The sequence below is a fragment of the Leuciscus leuciscus genome, assembly GCF_965113295.1.
Source record: "Leuciscus leuciscus genome assembly, chromosome: 1".
Lineage (NCBI taxonomy): Eukaryota > Metazoa > Chordata > Actinopteri > Cypriniformes > Leuciscidae > Leuciscus > Leuciscus leuciscus.
The window spans coordinates 22,225,566-22,245,692 of record NC_138725.1 but is presented as its reverse complement, the minus strand read 5'-3'; the positions used below and the strand labels follow the sequence as shown (position 1 = coordinate 22,245,692).

General features: G+C 37.8%; 2 protein-coding genes across 3 annotated transcripts in view; one reads left to right on the top strand and one right to left on the bottom strand.

Annotated features, from left to right (window-relative positions):
- LOC309502391 (uncharacterized protein) overlaps positions 1 to 16,725 on the top strand; it is a 71,347-nt gene extending 54,622 nt beyond the window's left edge. Inside the window, exons 1-4 of one of the 2 annotated variants that reach the window (XM_082174799.1) lie at positions 14,633 to 14,935; positions 15,123 to 15,171; positions 15,220 to 15,329; positions 15,510 to 16,721. In XM_082174799.1, coding sequence (XP_082030925.1) covers positions 14,808 to 14,935; positions 15,123 to 15,171; positions 15,220 to 15,329; positions 15,510 to 15,783 — 561 coding nt within the window. In that variant the 5' untranslated portion in view covers positions 14,633 to 14,807 and the 3' untranslated portion in view covers positions 15,784 to 16,721. Of the gene's footprint in view, positions 1 to 13,774; positions 14,936 to 15,122; positions 15,330 to 15,509 lie in introns of those variants that run through there. The other variant, XM_082174798.1, reaches the window with a different exon arrangement.
- LOC309498402 (uncharacterized protein) overlaps positions 1 to 20,127 on the bottom strand; it is a 201,848-nt gene that overhangs the window by 44,779 nt on the left and 136,942 nt on the right. The window contains exon 4 of the mRNA XM_082169118.1: positions 12,496 to 13,840. Coding sequence (XP_082025244.1) covers positions 12,496 to 13,840 — 1,345 coding nt within the window. The remainder of the gene's footprint in view (positions 1 to 12,495; positions 13,841 to 20,127) is intronic.

Here is a 20,127-nt window from a genome sequence, read left to right as displayed (position 1 = left end):
CTCATCATATGTGAGCACTCACATACAGTTGGTTATAATAGTAGAAGAACTTAATAAAGTAAATGGCTATATTCTCATTGATTATACTTGTTTAATTGATATTTTGATTAATATAAAAATTCTACAGAACCTCATTTGATTGGCTACAAGAAGAAGGTGGACCCGCCTTCCTCACGCTTGCAAAACTCAATGAGAATCGTGCCAAAACTCTAAGTACAGCTAAAAGACAGAATGGTACATATCGGGTTATTTTGGGAACTTTTACCCTGTTTTGCCCTATGTACACAACAAGTTGTTCAGACATTTGGCAGTTAATTTTTTTACACAAAAATTTGTTTTACACGGTCAATCTGTTCTGCAGGTCCAGACTCTGTTGTTATACACAGCAAAAACTCCAGTGTTAAATTAACACTCCTGGGAGTGTATATGAGTCCACACTCAAGAGTGTAAAGTGTTAAAATATGAGTGTTAAATTCATAGGCGTAATTCTATGGGGGGACAGGGGGACACGTCCCCCCCAATATTCAAAGAAGGACAATTTGTCCCCCCCAATATTTGATCATACTGTATGATTATGCGTGCAATATCGATGTGATTGCAAATATGTCTTTCTTTCCAGCTCCGAAAATATAAAATCCCGGCCGGTCCATTTCCCAAATCCATTCGACTGGCCTTACACTATACAATAACAAAACCTATTTCTCCTGAAATCCATGTCATGTTTTCCCTATACCTTTAGTAGCTCGTGCACCGTCAGTGAGTTAGGAAAAACCAAACAGAAGAAGAGTTAGGAGCGCGAAATCTGACAGAGCAGGTGACGGCGGTGTCGTCTCACATGGTGAAATCTCATATGGCAGGTGACGGCGGTGTCCTCGCAGAGAAACCGAAGTACAGTTGTAAATTTATGTTTCCATTTATGGGTATTGCCAGAGTTTTTCCTGCATAAAGAATTATAAGGCGGCTGCCTCCGTCAAATTTCGTGCCGCCTCCGGCTCTCGACAAAACTCGGACAGACAGTCACATGGTCAGATACACTTTCCCCACCGTGATGGTTCTGTTGCGGTTATAAAAATATTTAAAATAATCTAATTTAATACAGTTATAATTTTTCAATGTAAATTATTTAATTTGATTGGTAACAGCCTCTTATTATTTTAATTGGATATATTTATCAAATTTAAGAATTTGAAATGAAAGATGGAGCATACAGTTAATAAAATTAGGGGGGAAAATGCCCTTTATAAAGGTACAAAAAACTATTCTGAGTGTTTTCAAACAGTGATGTAATGAAAAATTGACAATTTTAAGTTTGAAGGGAGTAAAGCCTCTGTTTAGGCTATTAAGGAAATATAATTTTGCCAAAAGAAGAACTTTTATTTTAAATAAATGTTCATTTTAAATCAGCCTGTCAGTGTGATATGTTACCATATTATCATGCTTAACACTAAGAATTTGAATAATTGTAATGTGATGATCAGATGCAGATATCTAAATCAGAGAATATCATAGGTTCGGGCGGTTTGCGGGTGGATTATTTATTTTTAACAGTGGATTCGGGTGACTCAAAGTGCACCAGATTAATGAATTTACCTTTAAAATGTACAAAATTTTCTTCCGGGGGAGCATGCCCCCGGACCCCCCTAGAGGTACCAAGTACACAGCTGTCCCCCCCAATGTGTGATTGACAATTTCGCCCTTGGTTAAATTAACACCCAAGAGTGTTAAAGTTAATGAGCTAATTAAGTGATTAATTTAGTGATGATTGATCATTATTGAAGACACCTGATGTTAACAAGCAGAATCACTGAAGGAGAAAATCTCAAATTATAAGCCACCATTATGGTGATTTGTGTTTGCTTTAGTTGGGCTCTTGACCATTATATGATTACTCTAAATTCTGCTTGTCTGCTGTAATTGATTTATAACTGCCAGATGAACAAAGAAAAAAAAGTGATCTGATGGTGTTGGTTATATTATGACAATCATCATTTGAAATTTACCACTGAACTCATTAAGATCCTTCTTTCTGACTTCGATTTATGTTGTTGGTTACAGCATAACTGTGATTCTGCAAAAATTCCAGAATTTTAGATATAATACAATGGATTTTGTAAAAGTTGTTTTAAAAAAAAAAAATCTTTCTTTTAGGCACACACAGACATCAAGATTCAGTCTATGCATCTCAACAATGGTGACAAGCAGAATTATTCAATTAGGAAAAGTAAATTACATAGACAATTCAGATCATAATTTATTCATACCGCAATACATGATGGGAGCCATTAATGAGTTGTGATTGGTGGCAGCCACTGCAACATGCTTTATTATTGTCACCATTGTTGAGATTCACAGGCTGATTATTGATGTCTGTGTTTCTAAATTAATTCAATTTGAAAGTCTTTCGATCAGAACAATGTTTATTAAATATTTTTGGATTATATGAAAAATACTGAAAATCATATGCTGTGGAATCACAGAGTTGCTGTAATTAACAAGTTAAGCCATCTAAATAAGTTTTGTTTTTCGGATTACAACATGATTATGTCAAAACATAACCAATACCATCAGATCACATTGTCTCTTTGTTCATCTGACTGTTATAAATCAATAATTATAGCATTAAAGTAAACATAAAGTAAACATAGGCCTATTGGTCAAGAGCCCAACTAAGTCTAACACTGATCACCATAATGGTAACTTACAATTTGTGATTTTCTCCTTCTGTGATTCTGCTTGTTAACATCAGGTGTCTTCAATAATGATCAATCATCACTAAATTAATCACTTAATTATCTCATTAACTTTAACACTCTTGAGTGTTAATTTAACACTCATATTTTAACACTTTACACTCTTGAGTGTGGACTCATATACACTCCCAGGAGTGTTCATTTAACACTGGAGTTTAGCATGCAAATTACTGTTCACAGGCTTGCTATGCTTTAGGCCATATTTTGGGAAAAAAAAAACCTTGCAGAAAGTCTAAGCGTGGGAAAAATGGAGGTCCGAGGAATACAGATCATATTTATTTTGCATTAGCATGGAGCTGCAGTTTCACAATACACAATATATATATGAAACTGGATATCAGAGATGGAAACTTGAATCCAGGGCCGTGCACAGGGGGGTGGCCCGGTGGCTAGAGCCACTGCCCTTCTGCCCTCATCAGCTGAGGTGCCCCTCTCGCCCCCCTCCCTAACCCTCCAGAAGATTCCCATAAAAACGTTCTGTTATCGCTCCGCTAAAGATCCACTGATTCCGCTCATCCGCTCCATGTTTTTCTGCTCGCTCCGCAGCGTCACTCGTAGACAAGCATGTGCCCGCTCTCCGACGACAGTTTCAGAATAGAATGTCGTCCCATTCACAGGTGGATTACAAATTACAATCCACATTACAGACAGTAGTCGATCCACAAAATTTGTATTTTGGTAATATGTTTTTGTATTTCTGTCGCAAAATGTTTTGCTCCTGGTCTTCAAATAGTGCTAACAAGTTACAACTCGTGCAACATCCATGTTCTTGGAAGAAAAGCAAATGTGTTTCGTGCCGTTAGCCCCCTTGTAACCTACTATACTAAGGTAGCCTACTATTCATTTAGATTAGAACACATTTAGATAATATAGTATATTACCTTTTTATTATGTATAATGTTAATATGGTCTCATTAAAATATTATAAATATGATGTATGTTATAGATAGATACTAGGCTAGTATATCAACTAAGGCAACTGATTATAATGGGAAATATATTTACAGGAGTTAAAGTGTGAAAAACTGTCTGCTAAATATTCTATACATAATGATTTACCCTCTGGCTTTCTAGAACTTTGATTCAATTTTTGCAATGTTGAATAGTCTTTGTCTTTGCTCTTTCTCACTCTGTTCTTCTAATTTTGTGAAGGCATTGTTTTTTTGTCTACAAAACCTGCAGACAACAGAAAATTGTATTTATTTATTCGTGATTTATTTATTAGTGTTATTTATATTAGATTAGATCAGGTTAAATAATTTGATTGAACAAGAATTATAATTTTCACTACTCCCAGTGTATGATTGCAGAACAATATATGTTTGAAAATTGATGAAACAACAGATTTTGTGTGAAAATAAATCAGAAAGGTGGTTTGTTTAAAAATGGTATTAATGTATGAGGTGGCAAGGAGGTACACACGGGGTGAAGCCAGCACGGTAAAGAAGTATTGATACAAATACTTAAGCTAAATGAATATGCTTTTAATAATGTCTAAGTTGATACTTGTTCAAACCAATCACTTTAGCAAAGTTTATAAAAATGTTGGAGTTATTTTGATAAATTAAATAATAAATGTTTGTTCAATAAATATAGGCTATCTGTCATAATTTTCATTTTAAAAATACAGAAACAAGATTCTTGAGATCTTTGTATTTAAATTGCTACATAAGTCTAAAACATTAAAAAATATATATAAAATATTAGATTAAATTAGCACAGAATCAACTTTGATCAAGTCAATGATCAGCCAAATTTCCAAGTCCATCATCAAAAGCGTTTATGAAAAAAAGTGCTGAGCAGAATTTGTGCCATTGAGTGGTATAAAAGAGAATGAAGTCAAATGCGCATTTTACCCCGGTGTGACTTTATAACTGTTGTAACCTGTATATCATTTCAATTTATACTTTAACTGTATAATATTAAATTAAATGTCTATACTACTTCCATAGGATGATGCAGCTCAGAGAGTGAGAGCCCACACTGAGCATCAGACAGTTAAACTGGCATTGACATTGAATTATTTAATTGGAAGAGTAATTATAACAACATAACTTGATTTTGCACTAAATCCTAATTGTAATCTTATTGCCCATATAAAAGAGTTGTTTTTAATTTTCTATATTAAGATGATACTGCCTCATTCAAACTCCTTATAGTGCCCCCTTTTTTGGTTTAAGCCACTGCCCCTCAAAATGTCTGTGCACGGCCCTGCTTGAATCACACGTGAATTTTGTTCTTTGTGTTGTTTACTGTAACGCTTGTTTATACACAGGTTTTGTTACTGCCGGCACTCACTGGAAGACTACATTATCCATTCACTGCTTGAGAACTACAGCAAACTATGGCAACTCAAATAGCTCAAAATACACAGCAGATTTATTTTTCTCATGGTGACAGTGTAGCACACGTGTCAAATAATATTGCACTTGTTACTAATATTACCCATAGGCCAGTAGGTTCCACTATGGAGGTATAATAAAGGCAACACTGGTTAAATAATAAGAGAAGCAAAAGAAACAAATAAAAATAAAATAAAAATCAACAAATTGTAAGAGTTATAGGGATTCAATTAAATTCACAATAAATTAACAATTTCACTAGACTCTGTTGTTCGTTCAACCGATTGGTTTGCACCCTCTAGGCTATAAGGATTCCTAGAATCCTACACCTTCAATACCAGTGTCAAATACAACCCCATAAACATTTACAAATGTTCACAATTGTAAAATTGGACAGTTCACTAAATCACATTCAAAATTAACTCATCGGAATTGAACAAAATGCATACTGTAAACAAACAGTTAATTTCAGGTCAGAAATCTGTTTGCGCAGGTAAACAAAATACTCTGAGCAGTCTCGCCATCTTAGATCGTAACGCTGAAATGAACGCAGTTCCAGCGTAGGTCAAAAACCTGACCAAATCCAAAGAAAATCAACCATATAAATGTCTCTTTTTCAATCCTTTCTGACAATCTTAACTTTTACATAAAGTTATGCTGCTGCTCCTCTCACAGTCACGCAGAGAAAAGAAAATGGCTTCCTCCATACAGCAACTAATGCGGTGGGGCGGGACTTCGACATAAACTTCACGTAATTGGACAATAAAATGTCAATCATCTCACTGACATGCATTTCTTTTTGCTTTTATAATTCCTTACACGCGTTACTAATTTCTGGTTATTTTATTATTTTAACAACTCTTTAATTAATTCCTTTTTGTAATTAATTTTTATTTTACAGAGTTACAACAGTCCCTGCATTCCAAATAGTATAAATGTTATATAGATTGAAAGTAATGTTTTTTATTGTGAATAAAAATTAAATTAATGATTTAAATAATACTTAAGTGTTGTGAAAAATCAAAACTGATTTCTACTTAAAACATGTCAGTTAATTACAATAACTAGCCGAAATATCTATTGCTAAAAATAGAAAAAAGGCTTGTGTCTGCTGGATATTAAGGGTGAAACTGTTAATAATGTAGACAATTAATAATGGATCTGTGTTAGGCACTCTATTATTCTCAATATATATGATGCCACTTGGAAATATTATAAGGAAACATGGAATTAGTTTCCACTGTTATGCACTCAAATATATATTTCATCACGGCCGGATGAAAACGCTAAATTATCCTAATTGACAGAATGTGTTAAAGATATCAAAGATTGGATGACGCGTAATTTTCTTTTATTAAATCCAGACAAGACAGAGGTAATACTTATCGGTTCAAAAAACCGCCCACAAAACCTCTCACAATACAACTTTAACATCATAGGATGTCCTGTTACTTTATCCTCTACAGTAAAAGACCTGGGTGTTATACTCGATTGCAACCTGTCTTTTGAAAATCATATTTCATATGTTACAAGAACAGCCTTTTTCCACCTTAGAAACATTGCTAAGCTACGTAATATGCTATCAGTTTATGATGCAGAAAAGTTAGTTCATGCATTCATGACCTCGAGACTGGATTACTGTAATGCTTTATTAGCTGGTTGTCCTGCATCCTCAATAAACAAGCTACAGTTAGTCCAAAATGCCGCCGCTAGAGTTCTTACTAGATCAAGAAAATATGATCATATAACACCGATTTTATCATCACTGCATTGGTTACCTATAAAGTTCCGTATTAATTACAAGGTATTGCTACTGACTTCCCAGTGGGCATTTGATGTCAATTTAACATCAATGTGACATCAAACATTGATGTCAAAATTACGTCACGAAATAGGTCAAAAATGAAAGTCATATTGACGTCAAAGTGTCGGTCAATTTGATGTCAAGATTTTGACCTCTGCTGATGTTATTTTTATGTTATTTTGATTGACATGCTTTGTTTGTTGGTATTTGATGTCAATTCAACATTTATTTGACGTCAAGACATCATGATGTTGTAAACTGATTTAACTGATTCTATCTTAAATTGATCAATTGCCATTTCATATTTATACTGTGATCTTATTTCATTTGAGTCCACTAAAAAATATATTTTTCTAAAAAATATAATTAATTTAAATGAGTTCACAAAACATCGATTTAATTCAATCCTTTTGCAGATAAGTGTTAGTTAACAACAGCACACATCAATGCATTAACAAGTACATAATCACTGCCTGTTAAATAAAGCAACATGCAACATAACATCAGTGTTCCTCTGCTCATCCTGAACTGAAGCTCAGGCTCTACTCTTCAGCACAATGGTGACCCACAAAACTCAACAGAAACTCTTTAAAGGTCCCATTGCATGGATTATTTTATTATTTTAGAATGTTTCCTGGGGTGCCCTTATAATGTTAGTATGTTTTTTTTTTATCAAAAGTTGTTATAATTTAGAAATAAAAGGCATTTTTCCTAGCCTGATTTTAGCCTCTGAACGCTCTGTTTGAAGGGGCGTGTCTGTGTGAGACTTCAGTGCAAACACCCTCTGCTGTGATTGGCTGCTGTGAGACTTCAGTGTAAACGCCCACTGCTGTGATTGGCTGACATGCTTGCATATGAAATATTTAGCATTACATGCGAAACTCTCTCGAAAACATTTACTATTATACGTTTTTACTATTACAGCTATCGGGATTAACGAATCGTGAGAAGTTTTTTAAGTATTTAGATCTATTCCCATCACATAAAACGTTGCAGTGATAAAGCCCTAAACGGCTTAGCTCCAGTCTATTTAACGGATCTTCTATCGCCCTATAATCCATCGCGCTCTTTAAGATCACTAAATTCAAGGCTTTTGGTCATACCTAGGATATCCAGAACCACCAAAGGAGGGAGAGCATTTTCACATTTGGCTCCAAAACTCTGGAATAGTCTTCCTGATACTGTTCGTTGCTCAGACTCGCTCTCCCAGTTTAAAACTAGATTAAAGACGCATCTCTTCAGCCAGGCATTCATATAACATTTTAAATCTTACTGTTCAAACTACAATCTGGCCTCTATTTCATAAATGCCAGAGGAGAACTGGCCCCAGACTGAGCCTGGGTTCTCCCAAGGTTTTTTTTTTCTCCATTAGGTCACCTGATGGAGTTTTAGGACACCATTAGGTCACTTGATGGAGTTTTCGGTTCCTTGCCACTGTTGCCTTTGGCTTGCTCAGTTGGGGATATTTTGGGGATATTTAATTAAATGTTATCAATCAATAAATTTACACTAGAAACAAACCTTGTTGTGTTATTTTGGTTTAATGCTGTGAAGCTGCTTTGATGCAATCTGTATTGTGAAAAGCGCAATATAAATATACTTGACTTGATTAGACAGACAGCAATCTCATTCAATGTCAGTCGTGTGTGGTAAAATATCAATTATTAGGCATTTGAAAGCTACATTGATAAAAATGTAAATTTATTGATCAAATGAGTCATTGAGTCATTGATAAAATGAGTAACAAGTTTAATCAATCATTTTTTTGAAGCAAATACAAACACCGAGTAAAAGTGAATGAGACATATCTCTCTCTTTACTGACTGATAAGAGCCAAACATCTTGTGAGAAGAAGAGAAGAAAAGTGTCCAGTTTCAGAGGTACATGAGAGTATATCTTGCATTTGCTTGGAAGAGTAGAAGTGGGAGAGAAACTGAGTGATACAAATTCAGAATACAAATCTGTTTCTCTCCTTTCATGCATTTCTGACAGACTGAATCTCTTGTTGCAGGGTTGTAATATTACGAATGAATCTTCTCCATTGCTATTTCAGAGAGAAAGCCTGAGCCGCTTCTTCCCAGTGTGAACTCTCATGTGAATCTTCAGACTTGATTTACATGTGAAGCGTTTTTTACACTGAGGGCAGGAGACCTGAAGCGGTGACAGATTTTTTGGCTTCTGTTTTCCTTTCTTGTTCGCGTCCATCAGGTCTAAAAGAAACATTAAATCAAGTGAGATTTCAAATGAGAGACAAATGTGAAATGAAATGTGAAGCCCAAAGTCAAGATCACTGATGAGTTCAATAGTCATTTTAATCCAATCATATCTGGTCAACAACTGCTGTGCACGATTATGATCTATTTTAATATCATGAAGATGATTTGTGTTATAAATCACTAGTTTGGTCATGAAACTCTAGATGGCGCATACCTGACATGTAATCTGTAATCAATCACATCATTTCCAACACCTTTCTAACATTAACAGAGGAAGAATCGTCTCTGTATTCTTGATAAGCACCAGAGCAAATACAAAAACATGAACTGCTGTTAGAAAGAGAAAGTTGCACAGCGCTGCTATGTATTTTGCTTTATTTCTACTTGTTTTGACATGAGCGCCACCTACTGTCAGAGAGTGATTTTGCAGTGCTCTGAACAGACAAATCACATTTAAAAAACACTTATATTCTTCATACAAATCACGTCAAAAACTGACTGATTTTTTTTATATCACACATTCATGTTGGGTTGAACACGAGTTAATAGAAACCAAACAACAAAATGTCTGTTGCTCATCGTGGCTGTTAAGAAACAAATGAATGAGGCATATATAGCGCTACTATTTACTACTGTACACACCAAGCGCTTTACAATCACATCTGGGGCCCGTTCTTCGTACGTCGCTAACTCAGTTAGCTGGATTTGATTGTTGACGATTTGGCATGATCTTGGATTGTTTGGTTCTTCGACGCTCATCCTGAACTTGCTGTCATAGCAACAGGTGCGCAAACTTGAACCTGCTCGGGAGCAGGCTTATTTCATGTAAACAGGATTAGACTGCGGCTTCATAAGCGGAGCTGATATGGGAAGTCCAGCGCAGCGCGATAGTGCACTTTCTGAGATGTATATATTTTTTCGTGACTCGTGAGATTGTCGTTTAACACATTATAAAATTGTTGGAAACGCACATTTATTTTCGACTTGTCGGAGTCTGGCTTTAACTGCAGCACAAACTGTTTGCATTGCCCTAAGATTATTTGCGAGTGGCTCTTTCCTTTACACTATTGGAGATGCGGAGAACTTGATGGAAAGTGTTGTCTGTCGTGTCATTCGGAGTTTACCTGGCGCTTTTAGGTTTAAAAAACAGTTTTAGGTTTTTTTTGTGGCATTTCCAAGCCACTGAAGACCCAATGTTGTAAAGCAGTGTTTTTTAAAGCAGGTTTTTTTTTTAGGCTATCATAATTTTTTATGAAGATCATGCCATCATGACCATGCCGATTACAGTATATGTCACTCAGGCTTCACTAACGTGATTGGTACCATAGACTATAGGCTTCCATAGACTGCCATCAAGGCCTCAATGAAGGGGATTATGTGAACAGAAAGGGGGTTCACAATGTAAATGTGCAGCCCAGTTACTATTGGGATTCTTAATATTCCAGATTAATAATATTATATCAAATTTAAAAAAGGCAGTTGACTAAAATCTTCCATATCACAAATGTGAAAGCAAAATGGCCAGGATCTGTGCATGACTTAAGAATTTTCAGAGATTCACATTTATGCACATTATTTGAAAGTGGTAAGGAAAGTTCCACAATTAAATATCAAGCTCACTGTATTACATACACTTATGCTGATCCTAACAGAACTGCATTTTTTCATAGGTGATTATGACATGTTCCTGCCTGCAGACAGGTGTTTTATGACCCCATTCCCTGACCCAAACCAGTTACAATGCAGCTCTAGCCAGGACAAGGGCACACAATGAAATGAACTTTGGCTAACTAAAGGGAAGATTTCAGTGTCTGATAAGTCTGAGGTTTGCACACCTGACAGGGCCTGGGACATTGTTGCATGTGCCATATTACACAACATAAAAAAAAATAAAAAAAAATAAAAAAAAACCTTTTCATTAAATGTTTAATAAAAGACAAATATGCTTAGTTCCTTGAGTTTTATTTCAATTGTTCTTTGTAAAGAAAAGCCAGTGGTCAAGTGCCTGCAACAAGAGATATTAGACACATGCCTCATGCAACAAATAAGGAAAAGTTGTCTATACACTGCCCACCTGTAGGCCTATGTCTCCTCTGTCTGTGCAGACTCTTCTGAAGACCTTTCTGTAGATGTGGAATCCTGCAACTTATATTGCTGCCATAAAGCATACAAGTATAAATTAAGTAAAGTTCTTTATGCACTTGCAGGTAGGCTAGTTCCTCCATATGACAGTTATCTGAGAGGGTTTATTCACTGTCCAGTGCAATGGAAACAAATGGACATTACAAAGTCTTATACTTTCTTTCCTTTGGAAAGTTATAAAAAAAATGTCCACTTACTGCACATATTTCAGCCACCACTTTCTTGGGAACAGATACAAGTGATGGTGTATTATGTAAAAGTGCACAAAAGAGGAAAACACAATGTCATTACAATGAACTACACTCGGGAAACATGTGATCAATAACTCATGGCAAAATATTTTTTACATTAACATAAGTTTATCAGTTTTCACTTTCACAAGTCAAAGCAATTCATCATTACTCAAGATTTAACAGTTGAAATGACTATACAACTAAGATCTTTTCTTTTTTTCCAGCCTTTTTCTTGGTTGCTTTTATAAACAGACAACCATTTATTTAACAGTTCCTTTTATAGAAGAGACTATAATAACTAAAAATTACCATTATGTAGAATATTTTTGTACTTCACTTTTATTTGTTCCCATGTTCTAGTGTGGTGACTCTGACATTACAATGAACAAAGTAATTATGCAATTATTCAAATACAAAAATATAGGCTAATAAGTGATAAAAACATCTAACATGGCCACTTCTAACGGATTTCAATTGTCTGCTACTTTTTGCCAGCCCTCTCTCCTGGCTTTTGCAGACTTTGAGGTGTTCCCTGGCGTTTTAATTAAACATTAAGATTCCGAATAAACTTCGACTATTAGTTCTTGCTCTGCTGAGGAGAAAAACTGAGCGCGCTCTTTGGCCACGCTGAACAGCCAATAGCAGCGTTGCTGATCAATGTTTCTACTATCGATACATATCCCCTTATAACCAGCGCATGAACGCGCAATTATCTCAGATAACTCAATCCAGCGATACTAATCATATCCGGCAAGTGTGTTCGAAGAACCGAGTTAGCCAGATCATGATTAGCACGATGATATCATCTTGGATGTGTAATTTGATCGCGGATGTAATAAGCAACGTACGAAGAACGAGCCCCAGGTGTCGGCCTCATTCACAACCTGGATGATTCAACAGCAGCCACAGTGAAACAGCGCCAACTATAGGTGGAGAAGAGATATTTGACTGAGACTAACTTACACAGAAGAGATTTTGTTGCTCAGCACATAAAGATGAACTACTCACCGTGATCTCAGACTGTGGTGATGTGGTTTCTCCACTGTATGGATCTTCATGTGTCTCTTCAAGTGACTTTTAAAAGAGAAACTCGTTCCACACTGATCACACGTGTGCGGCTTCTCTCTGGTGTGGATCCTCCTCTCATGTGATTTCAAATGGTGTGACAAATTGAATCTCTTGTCACAGTGTGAACACTTGTAAGGTTTTTCTCCAGTGTGAATCCTCTGGTGCAGTTTTAAACAGCTTGCTGTAATAAAAGTCTTCTCACACTCAAAGCACATGTACTCTCTCACACCAGTGTGTATTTTCTGATGACTTTGTAAATATTTCAGCAGTGAAAAACTCTTTCCACACACAGAACATGAATGTGGCTTCTCCTTCGTATGAACTGTCAGGTGGTTCTTCAGGCTTAATGCCCAAAGAAATGTTTTGCTGCACTGATCACATGTGAATGGCTTCTCTCTGATGTGGATCATCATGTGACTTTTAAGGTGTGCTGATCGGCCGAATCTCTTTCCACATTGATTGCATGAGAACGGCTTCTCTCCAGTGTGGATCCTCATGTGAAGATTAAGACTTTGTTTGGTTGTGAAACTCTTTCCACATTTATCACATGTAAATGGCTTTTCTCCAGTGTGAACTCTAATGTGAATCTCAAGACTTTGTTTGTATGTGAAACTCTTTCCACACTGATCACACGTGTGCGGCTTCTCTCCGCTGTGGATCCTCTCATGTGATTTCAGATTTTCTGATCGTCTGAATCTCTTGTCACAGTGTGAACACTTGTAAGGTTTTTCTCCAGTGTGAATTCTCTGATGCAGTTTTAAACATTTCGCTGTAATAAAAGTCTTCTCACACTCAAAGCACATGTACTCCCTCACTCTCTCGCTGTCATGAGTTTTCTGATGTGCATGTAAAGAGTCCAGCCGTGAAAAACTCTTTCCACACACAGAACATGAATGTGGCTTCTCCTTCGTATGAACTGTCAGGTGTGACTTCAGGCTTGATGCCCTGAGAAATGTTTTTCCACACTGATCACATGTGAATGGCTTCTCTCCAGTGTGAACTCTCATGTGACGCTCAATACTTTGTTTGCTTGTGAATCTCTTCTCACACTGATCACATGTGAACGGCTTCTCTCCAGTGTGGATTCTCATGTGAATTTCAAGGTGTGTTGATCGGCCGAATATCTTCCCACATTGATCACATGTGAACGGCTTCTCTCCAGTGTGAACTCTAATGTGACGCTCTAGACTATGTTTGCGTGTGAAACTCTTTTCTCCAGGTTTGACATGATGTTCCTCCTCCACTTCACTCAGTTGTTCACTCTCCTCGCTCTCTTCCATTAGCTCTGAAATGAAAAAAAAAAAAGTTGAATTGCATTTCCAGTACATCTGTCACGTTTAGTGTTTGTGTTCATGTTATGTTTGCCTGTGACACCCAGTTTGCCCACGTGTCTCTGTGATTTAATCTGTCACCTGATTTGTTAATTAGTCGTTATGAGTTCATTTGTCCCAGCTGTGTCTCGCTTTCCAGTCTTCTGTTCTGTGTATTTAAGCAATGTGTTTCAGTCTGTTCCTTGTCTGTTGTCGTTGCTATATGTTTGTTTGTTCTGTTCATGTTTCTTTTGATCCAGTTTGTGAGTATTAGAGTTTGTTTAAATAAATCCTGCAGCAATTAAGATCCTGCATTCTTCCCTGCTTCAACCAACGCGTGACAACATCCAAATTCAAAGAGAGAAATATGATTATAAAGTCATAGGACATACTGTAAACTGAGCCCTTAAATATTCCCATCATTTTGATGAGTTTTTATGAATTAATTATGCATGTCCTGAAAATCTCCATGAATGAGGAACATACAGTAGATCTTCCAATTATTACTTTTAAAACATTATAGGCACAAATCTCATGTTCCTGTCAAGAGAACTATTAAAAATATTTGATCAATGACACAATTATCTAATGTAATAAACAAAATAAACATATACAACAGTGCCATAACGTTTTCAATTCAAGAGCTGTTATTTTTTCAGATGAACTGTTGTTTATTATAACAGATGACATCATAAACAGCAGGAGATTTAATAGGCTACATTCAAAATAACACACAGATCTATTTTTCTAACCAACAACAGTGCCATAACGTGCACCGTTTGACGGCGCATTGGCAAAATGCAGAAAAGTTGTGGGACATTTTAAGCACAGCCCAGCAAACCAAGCGGAGCTCGAGCAGCAACAAGTCGCACATCATCAGAAGAAAGAGTCACTCGCACAGGAAGTATCAACCAGATGGAATAGTACCCTGGAAATGATCAAATGTGTTCAGAGGAATATGCTGAACCTCTGAGAGATGCACTGGCCCTGCACACAACCAACGTCGCCATGCCAACAGATACTGAGCTGGAGAAACTGAAGAAGCTGGAGGCTGTGCTGGAGTACTGCAGGTACTTTATTGTCTATCCATGTCTTGTGTATATCTGTTTGTTTAATAATCAAAGTAGGTCTGTGTCAGAACAATAACGTTAATGATTGGGCGAGTGAGTGAGTGTGGCGAGTGAGTGAGAGAACTCTGTGTGAATTACAATAGGCCTAACTAGATCCCCACTAAAGTGCTTCTCTATATTATTGCAGGTATGTGTCTGAACTTCTGGGAGGAGAGAAGTTTGTGTCTTGCTCAGCGGTGCTGCCAGCGTTGTGTCATCTGTCGCGAGTGATGGAGGTCACTGAGGATGACACAACTTACATGATCAAGTTCAAGGGAACCTTCGCAGCAGACATGGAGGGTCGCAAGAAGACCAACATCACATGGCTGAGAGTTGCGACAGCACTTGACCCAAGGTCAGATTGCCATGCTTCATTCTTACTCATCCTCAGCATTGTGTTTCTCTGTGTGTTTGTTTTGTTAGTTTTTTTGCTTCTTTACTTTGTATTTCTGAATTCAGCACTGTAGATATAGGGGTATTATTTCAATTTCTGCACCTGCACTTGTATTAAAGTTGCATTTCATTTCATTTCGAGGTTTAAGGACCTCAAGTGTCTGAGCAAAACTGACAGGGCTGAGGTGAGGGGTACGATCCGCGCCTTGCTCCAGGAGATGGAGATGGAGAGACCTGCACTGCCGGATAACCAAGTCACGACTAAGCCTCCTACGAAGAAACCAACTCTCATGCTTGCACACGAGTCTTCGTCTGATGAAGAGGAGGACAGTATTGAGCAATGTCTGGAGCGCTACAAGGCAGAGCCTCTTATTGGCATGGATGACTGTCCCCAGGAAATGGTGGTCCACACATGAAGGGGCACACGGTGAAATGGCCCACCTTGCACACAAGTACTTAGCAACACCGGCCACATCAGTTCATTCTGAAAGGTTGTTTTCACTGTCTGGGCATGTTGTACAAAAGAAGCAAGCTTCCCTGTTGTCTGAAAATGTCAACAGGCTCGTCTGTTTGAGTAACTGGCTCAAAGCAAAGAAGTAGTAGGCTTACCTTTTATTGTTAACCGTTACTGTTCATTCTTTCTGAAATAAGAGGCTGGGTTGATATGTTCAAAACAAACTTGAAAAAAAGTGTAGTATTAAGCCATGGTTTAACTGCACTATAGGCTAAAGGCCTATTTATACTTCTGCGTCGAACTGCCGCCGTAGCTACGTCGTAGGCTGTGTGTAGCGCGCGTACCCTACGGCGTACCCTTACGTGCACCTCTCCAAAAATGTAACAACGCGTCAATTCTACGCGGACGCAAGCGCTGTGATTGGTTTGCCAGAACCCCTCCCTCGGGGTTTCACATGCTCCCGGTGCGCATCAACGCGGACAACGACGCAGAAGTATAAATTAAAACCAACACGTTGCCTACGGCGTATAGGCTCCGGCGTAGGTCCGACGCAGAAGTATAATGAGGCCTTAAAGGGATAGTTCACCCAAAAATGAAAATTCTGTCATCATTTACTCAACCTCAAGTTGTTTCAAACCTGTATGAGTTTCTTTGTTCTGCTGAACACAAAGGAAGATATTTGGAAGAATGTCGGTAATCAAACAGATCTCGATCCCCATTGACTTCCATAGTAGGAAAAAAATATACTATGGTAGTAGGGCTGGGCGATTTAAATCGCGATATTGTTATGCGCATCTCGTCAGTAAAGCCGGTTCCTTGATTAGTAGTAAATCGCCATCACCTGCTTTCAGATGGAGCAGAATTTACTACAAAGAGCCGTAGTTAACTGACAAGCTGAGCCATATCGCATTAACCCTTTCGCACGTACGATCACACCGGTGTGATCAGTCTAAGCTGGTCCCTGGAGCGTACGATCACACCGGTGTGATTAGAACGGTCAGTGCATCACGTGATCAACTGCTAAATTCAAATGAGCTTTTGAGCTGAACTGCGTCTGCGGCACAAACTAAGATGGCGGCGCCCATCGCGAATACAGCTGAACTAACGCGATCGTTATAAATGTGTTTAAAACAACAAAACACTTCCACTTGCATATATTTGACAATCGGAATATCAGATATTTCATGTCATATCTAACAAATTTGTGAATATTTTGAATAAAAAAGGAAAAATGACATAAAAGCAGATCGTCATTCATTCAGCTCTGTTGTTGCTGCGGTGTGTCACGTGACAAACAATGACGCGTCACCATGGAAACCATAAAGTGACACATTCTAAATAACGGTCGCCTTGAAAAACTCAAGCTGGGGGGTCAGCCAGAATATTTTAAACTTACGTGTGAAAGGGTTAATATCGCGGACGTATCGCCAGCGATAATTAATGCGATATGGCTCAGCTTGTCAGTTAACTACGGCTCTTTGTCACAGCAAAAACTCCAGTGTTAAATTAACACTCCTGGGAGTGTATGAGTCCACACTCAAGAGTGTTTAAGTTAATGAGATAATTAGTGATGCTCCGATTGATCGGCCGCCGATCATGATCGGCCGATATTGGCAAAAAATAGCTTGATCGGCAACCCCCAAAAGCGCCGATCAAAAAAGCCGATCACGTGACGTAAATAACTCGCGCAACTTTTCCGCATGCGCGGCAACACAACAGCAGAGCAGAGCTTGCTTAACAGTGGCAAAATGAGTTCTCCTATGACGGCAATTCAATGGCAATTATAAACGAGCGCACAACTGATGCTGGCGCGCGCGGTAAATGACATTCGCGAGAGGATAACAGATCTACGCGCGAGGAAACGGGAACTCGCGAGCTCATTCAAACCCTGCGCGGGCGCATGACATCTCTGCCCTCGCGCGCGCGCATGATCATTCCCCACACGCTCGCGCTTGATCTCCTCTCGCCTGCTGATTTTGCTCGCTCGAACACTTTTATTTTTGGCAGTCGAGGGGTAGGACTTACTGTTTTAATAACCTCAAATGTCATTGTCATTATTTTATTTTTTGGATCTGATGTAGTTAGTTCCTCAACTACATCCATTGTAGTCTGCCTGACCCCTCTTTGTTTTGAAAAATTATATTGTGCTTTATTTGGAAAAGGTGTCCTACAGTAGCCTTATGTTATCTTGTTTTCTAACTACAATTAAATAAATATTGGTGGTTCTTCAAGATTTTCTTGACTCTAGCATATTTCCATTCTGTGATCGGCAGTGATCGGCAATCGGCAGATCATGATTTTGGTGATCGGTAATCGGTGATCGGCCCCAAAAATGCTGATCGGAGCATCACTAGAGATAATTAAGTGATTAATTTAGTGATGATTGAACATTATTGAAGACACCTGATGTTAACAAGCAGAATCACTGAAGGAGAAAATCTCAAATTGTAAGCCACCGTTATGACGATCAATGGTTGCTTTAGTTGGACTCTTGACCCATATGTTATTAACTTTAGATTTTGTTTGTCTGCTGTATCTGAGTTATAACTGCCAGTTGAACAAAGAAAAAAAAGTGATCTGATGGTGTTGGTTATATTATGACAATCATCATTTGAACTTGATCACTGAACTCATTCAAATCCTTCTTTCTGACTTCGATTTATGTTGTTGGTTACAGCATAACTGTGACTCAGCATAAATGGCCAGAATTTTTGATATAATATAAAGGATTTCTTAAAAAAAAAAATCATTCTTTTAGGCACACACAGATGTCAAGATTCAGTCTATGCATCTCAACAATGGTGAGGAGCAGAATATTCAATTAGGAAAAGTAAATTACATAGACAATTCAGATCATAATTTATTCATACCGCAATGCATGATGGGAGCCATTAATGAGTTGTGATTGGTGGCAGCCACTGCAACATGCTTTATTATTGTCACCATTGTTGAGATTCACAGGCTGATTATTGATGTCTGTGTTTTAAATGAATTTATCTGAATGTCATTTGATCAGAACAATGTTTATTAAATATTTTGTATTGTAAAGTATTGATAATCATAGGCTGAAGAATCACAAAACTGCTGCTAACAAGGCAAGGCAAGTTTATTTATATAGCACATTTCATACACAATGGCAATTCAAAGTGCTTTACATAGAAGAAATTAAAATAATAAAAAGAAATAAGAATAATTAAAACAGTTTAGAAAAATAAAATGAAATACAGTACAGTACAGTCGGACGAACAGCGGCACAGTGCTCATTCAGTAAATGCATAGCTAACCAGAAGTGTTTTGAGTCTGGATTTGAATGTGACCACTGTAGGAGCACATCTGATCTCTGGACCACTCCCAGCAAGAGGAACAAACAGGTTTTCACGGTTGCTTGGGATTAATACATGGCTGCAAAAAACCTGCAATATAAAAGGAGTAAACTTCATTGACAACTTCAATCTCTTCTGGAGTCAGAGACAACTGTTTCATCAGGATGGCCGCCATCCAAACAAACTTGGATCAAGAGTGTTAAAGGACAATATCTACTTCTCCCTCAATCATCCTTCTGCAGTGTGTGCCAATCCACTCAATCAGAAAGGCACACACACACCTGGACACAGTATGAATGACCACAGGACTTCACTTCAGAATGGACATGATGTTGACATATCACACAAGGACAATGATAACACCACTGAGCCACAACAACCTCTGCTCACGGACACAATCTCAGCTGAGCCATGCCCACAGAGCTCACCACAGACAGACACATCAAAACTGCTCCAAGATTCAGCACCCAAGGACGACTTCCTGGAAAACAGCCAGGGAAGCCAGGACAGCATATCCCAGCCTCCTATAACACCAGAGCAACAGCCCCTTTCACCAGACACTCTTTCTCTCTCGCCAGCAACTGGTTTAACAAGTTAAAACAAGTTAAACCAAACTATCTCAATAAGTTTCCTTTTTCAGATCACAGTATGATTATGTCAAAACATAACCAATACTATAAGATAACATTTTACTTTGTTCATTTAACTGTCATAAATCAATAACAGCAGACAAACAACAGTAAATATTAAAGTAAACATATAATGGTCTAGAGCCCAACTAAAGCAAACACCCATCACCTTAATGGTAACTTACAATTTGTGATTTTCTCCTTCAGTGATTCTGCTTGTTAACATCAGGTGTCTTCAATAATGCTCAATCATCACTAAATCACTTAATTCTCTCATCAGCCCTAAATGCCGCTTCATCTGAAAGCAGGTGATGGTGATTTACTACTAATCAAGGAACCGGCTTTACTGACGAG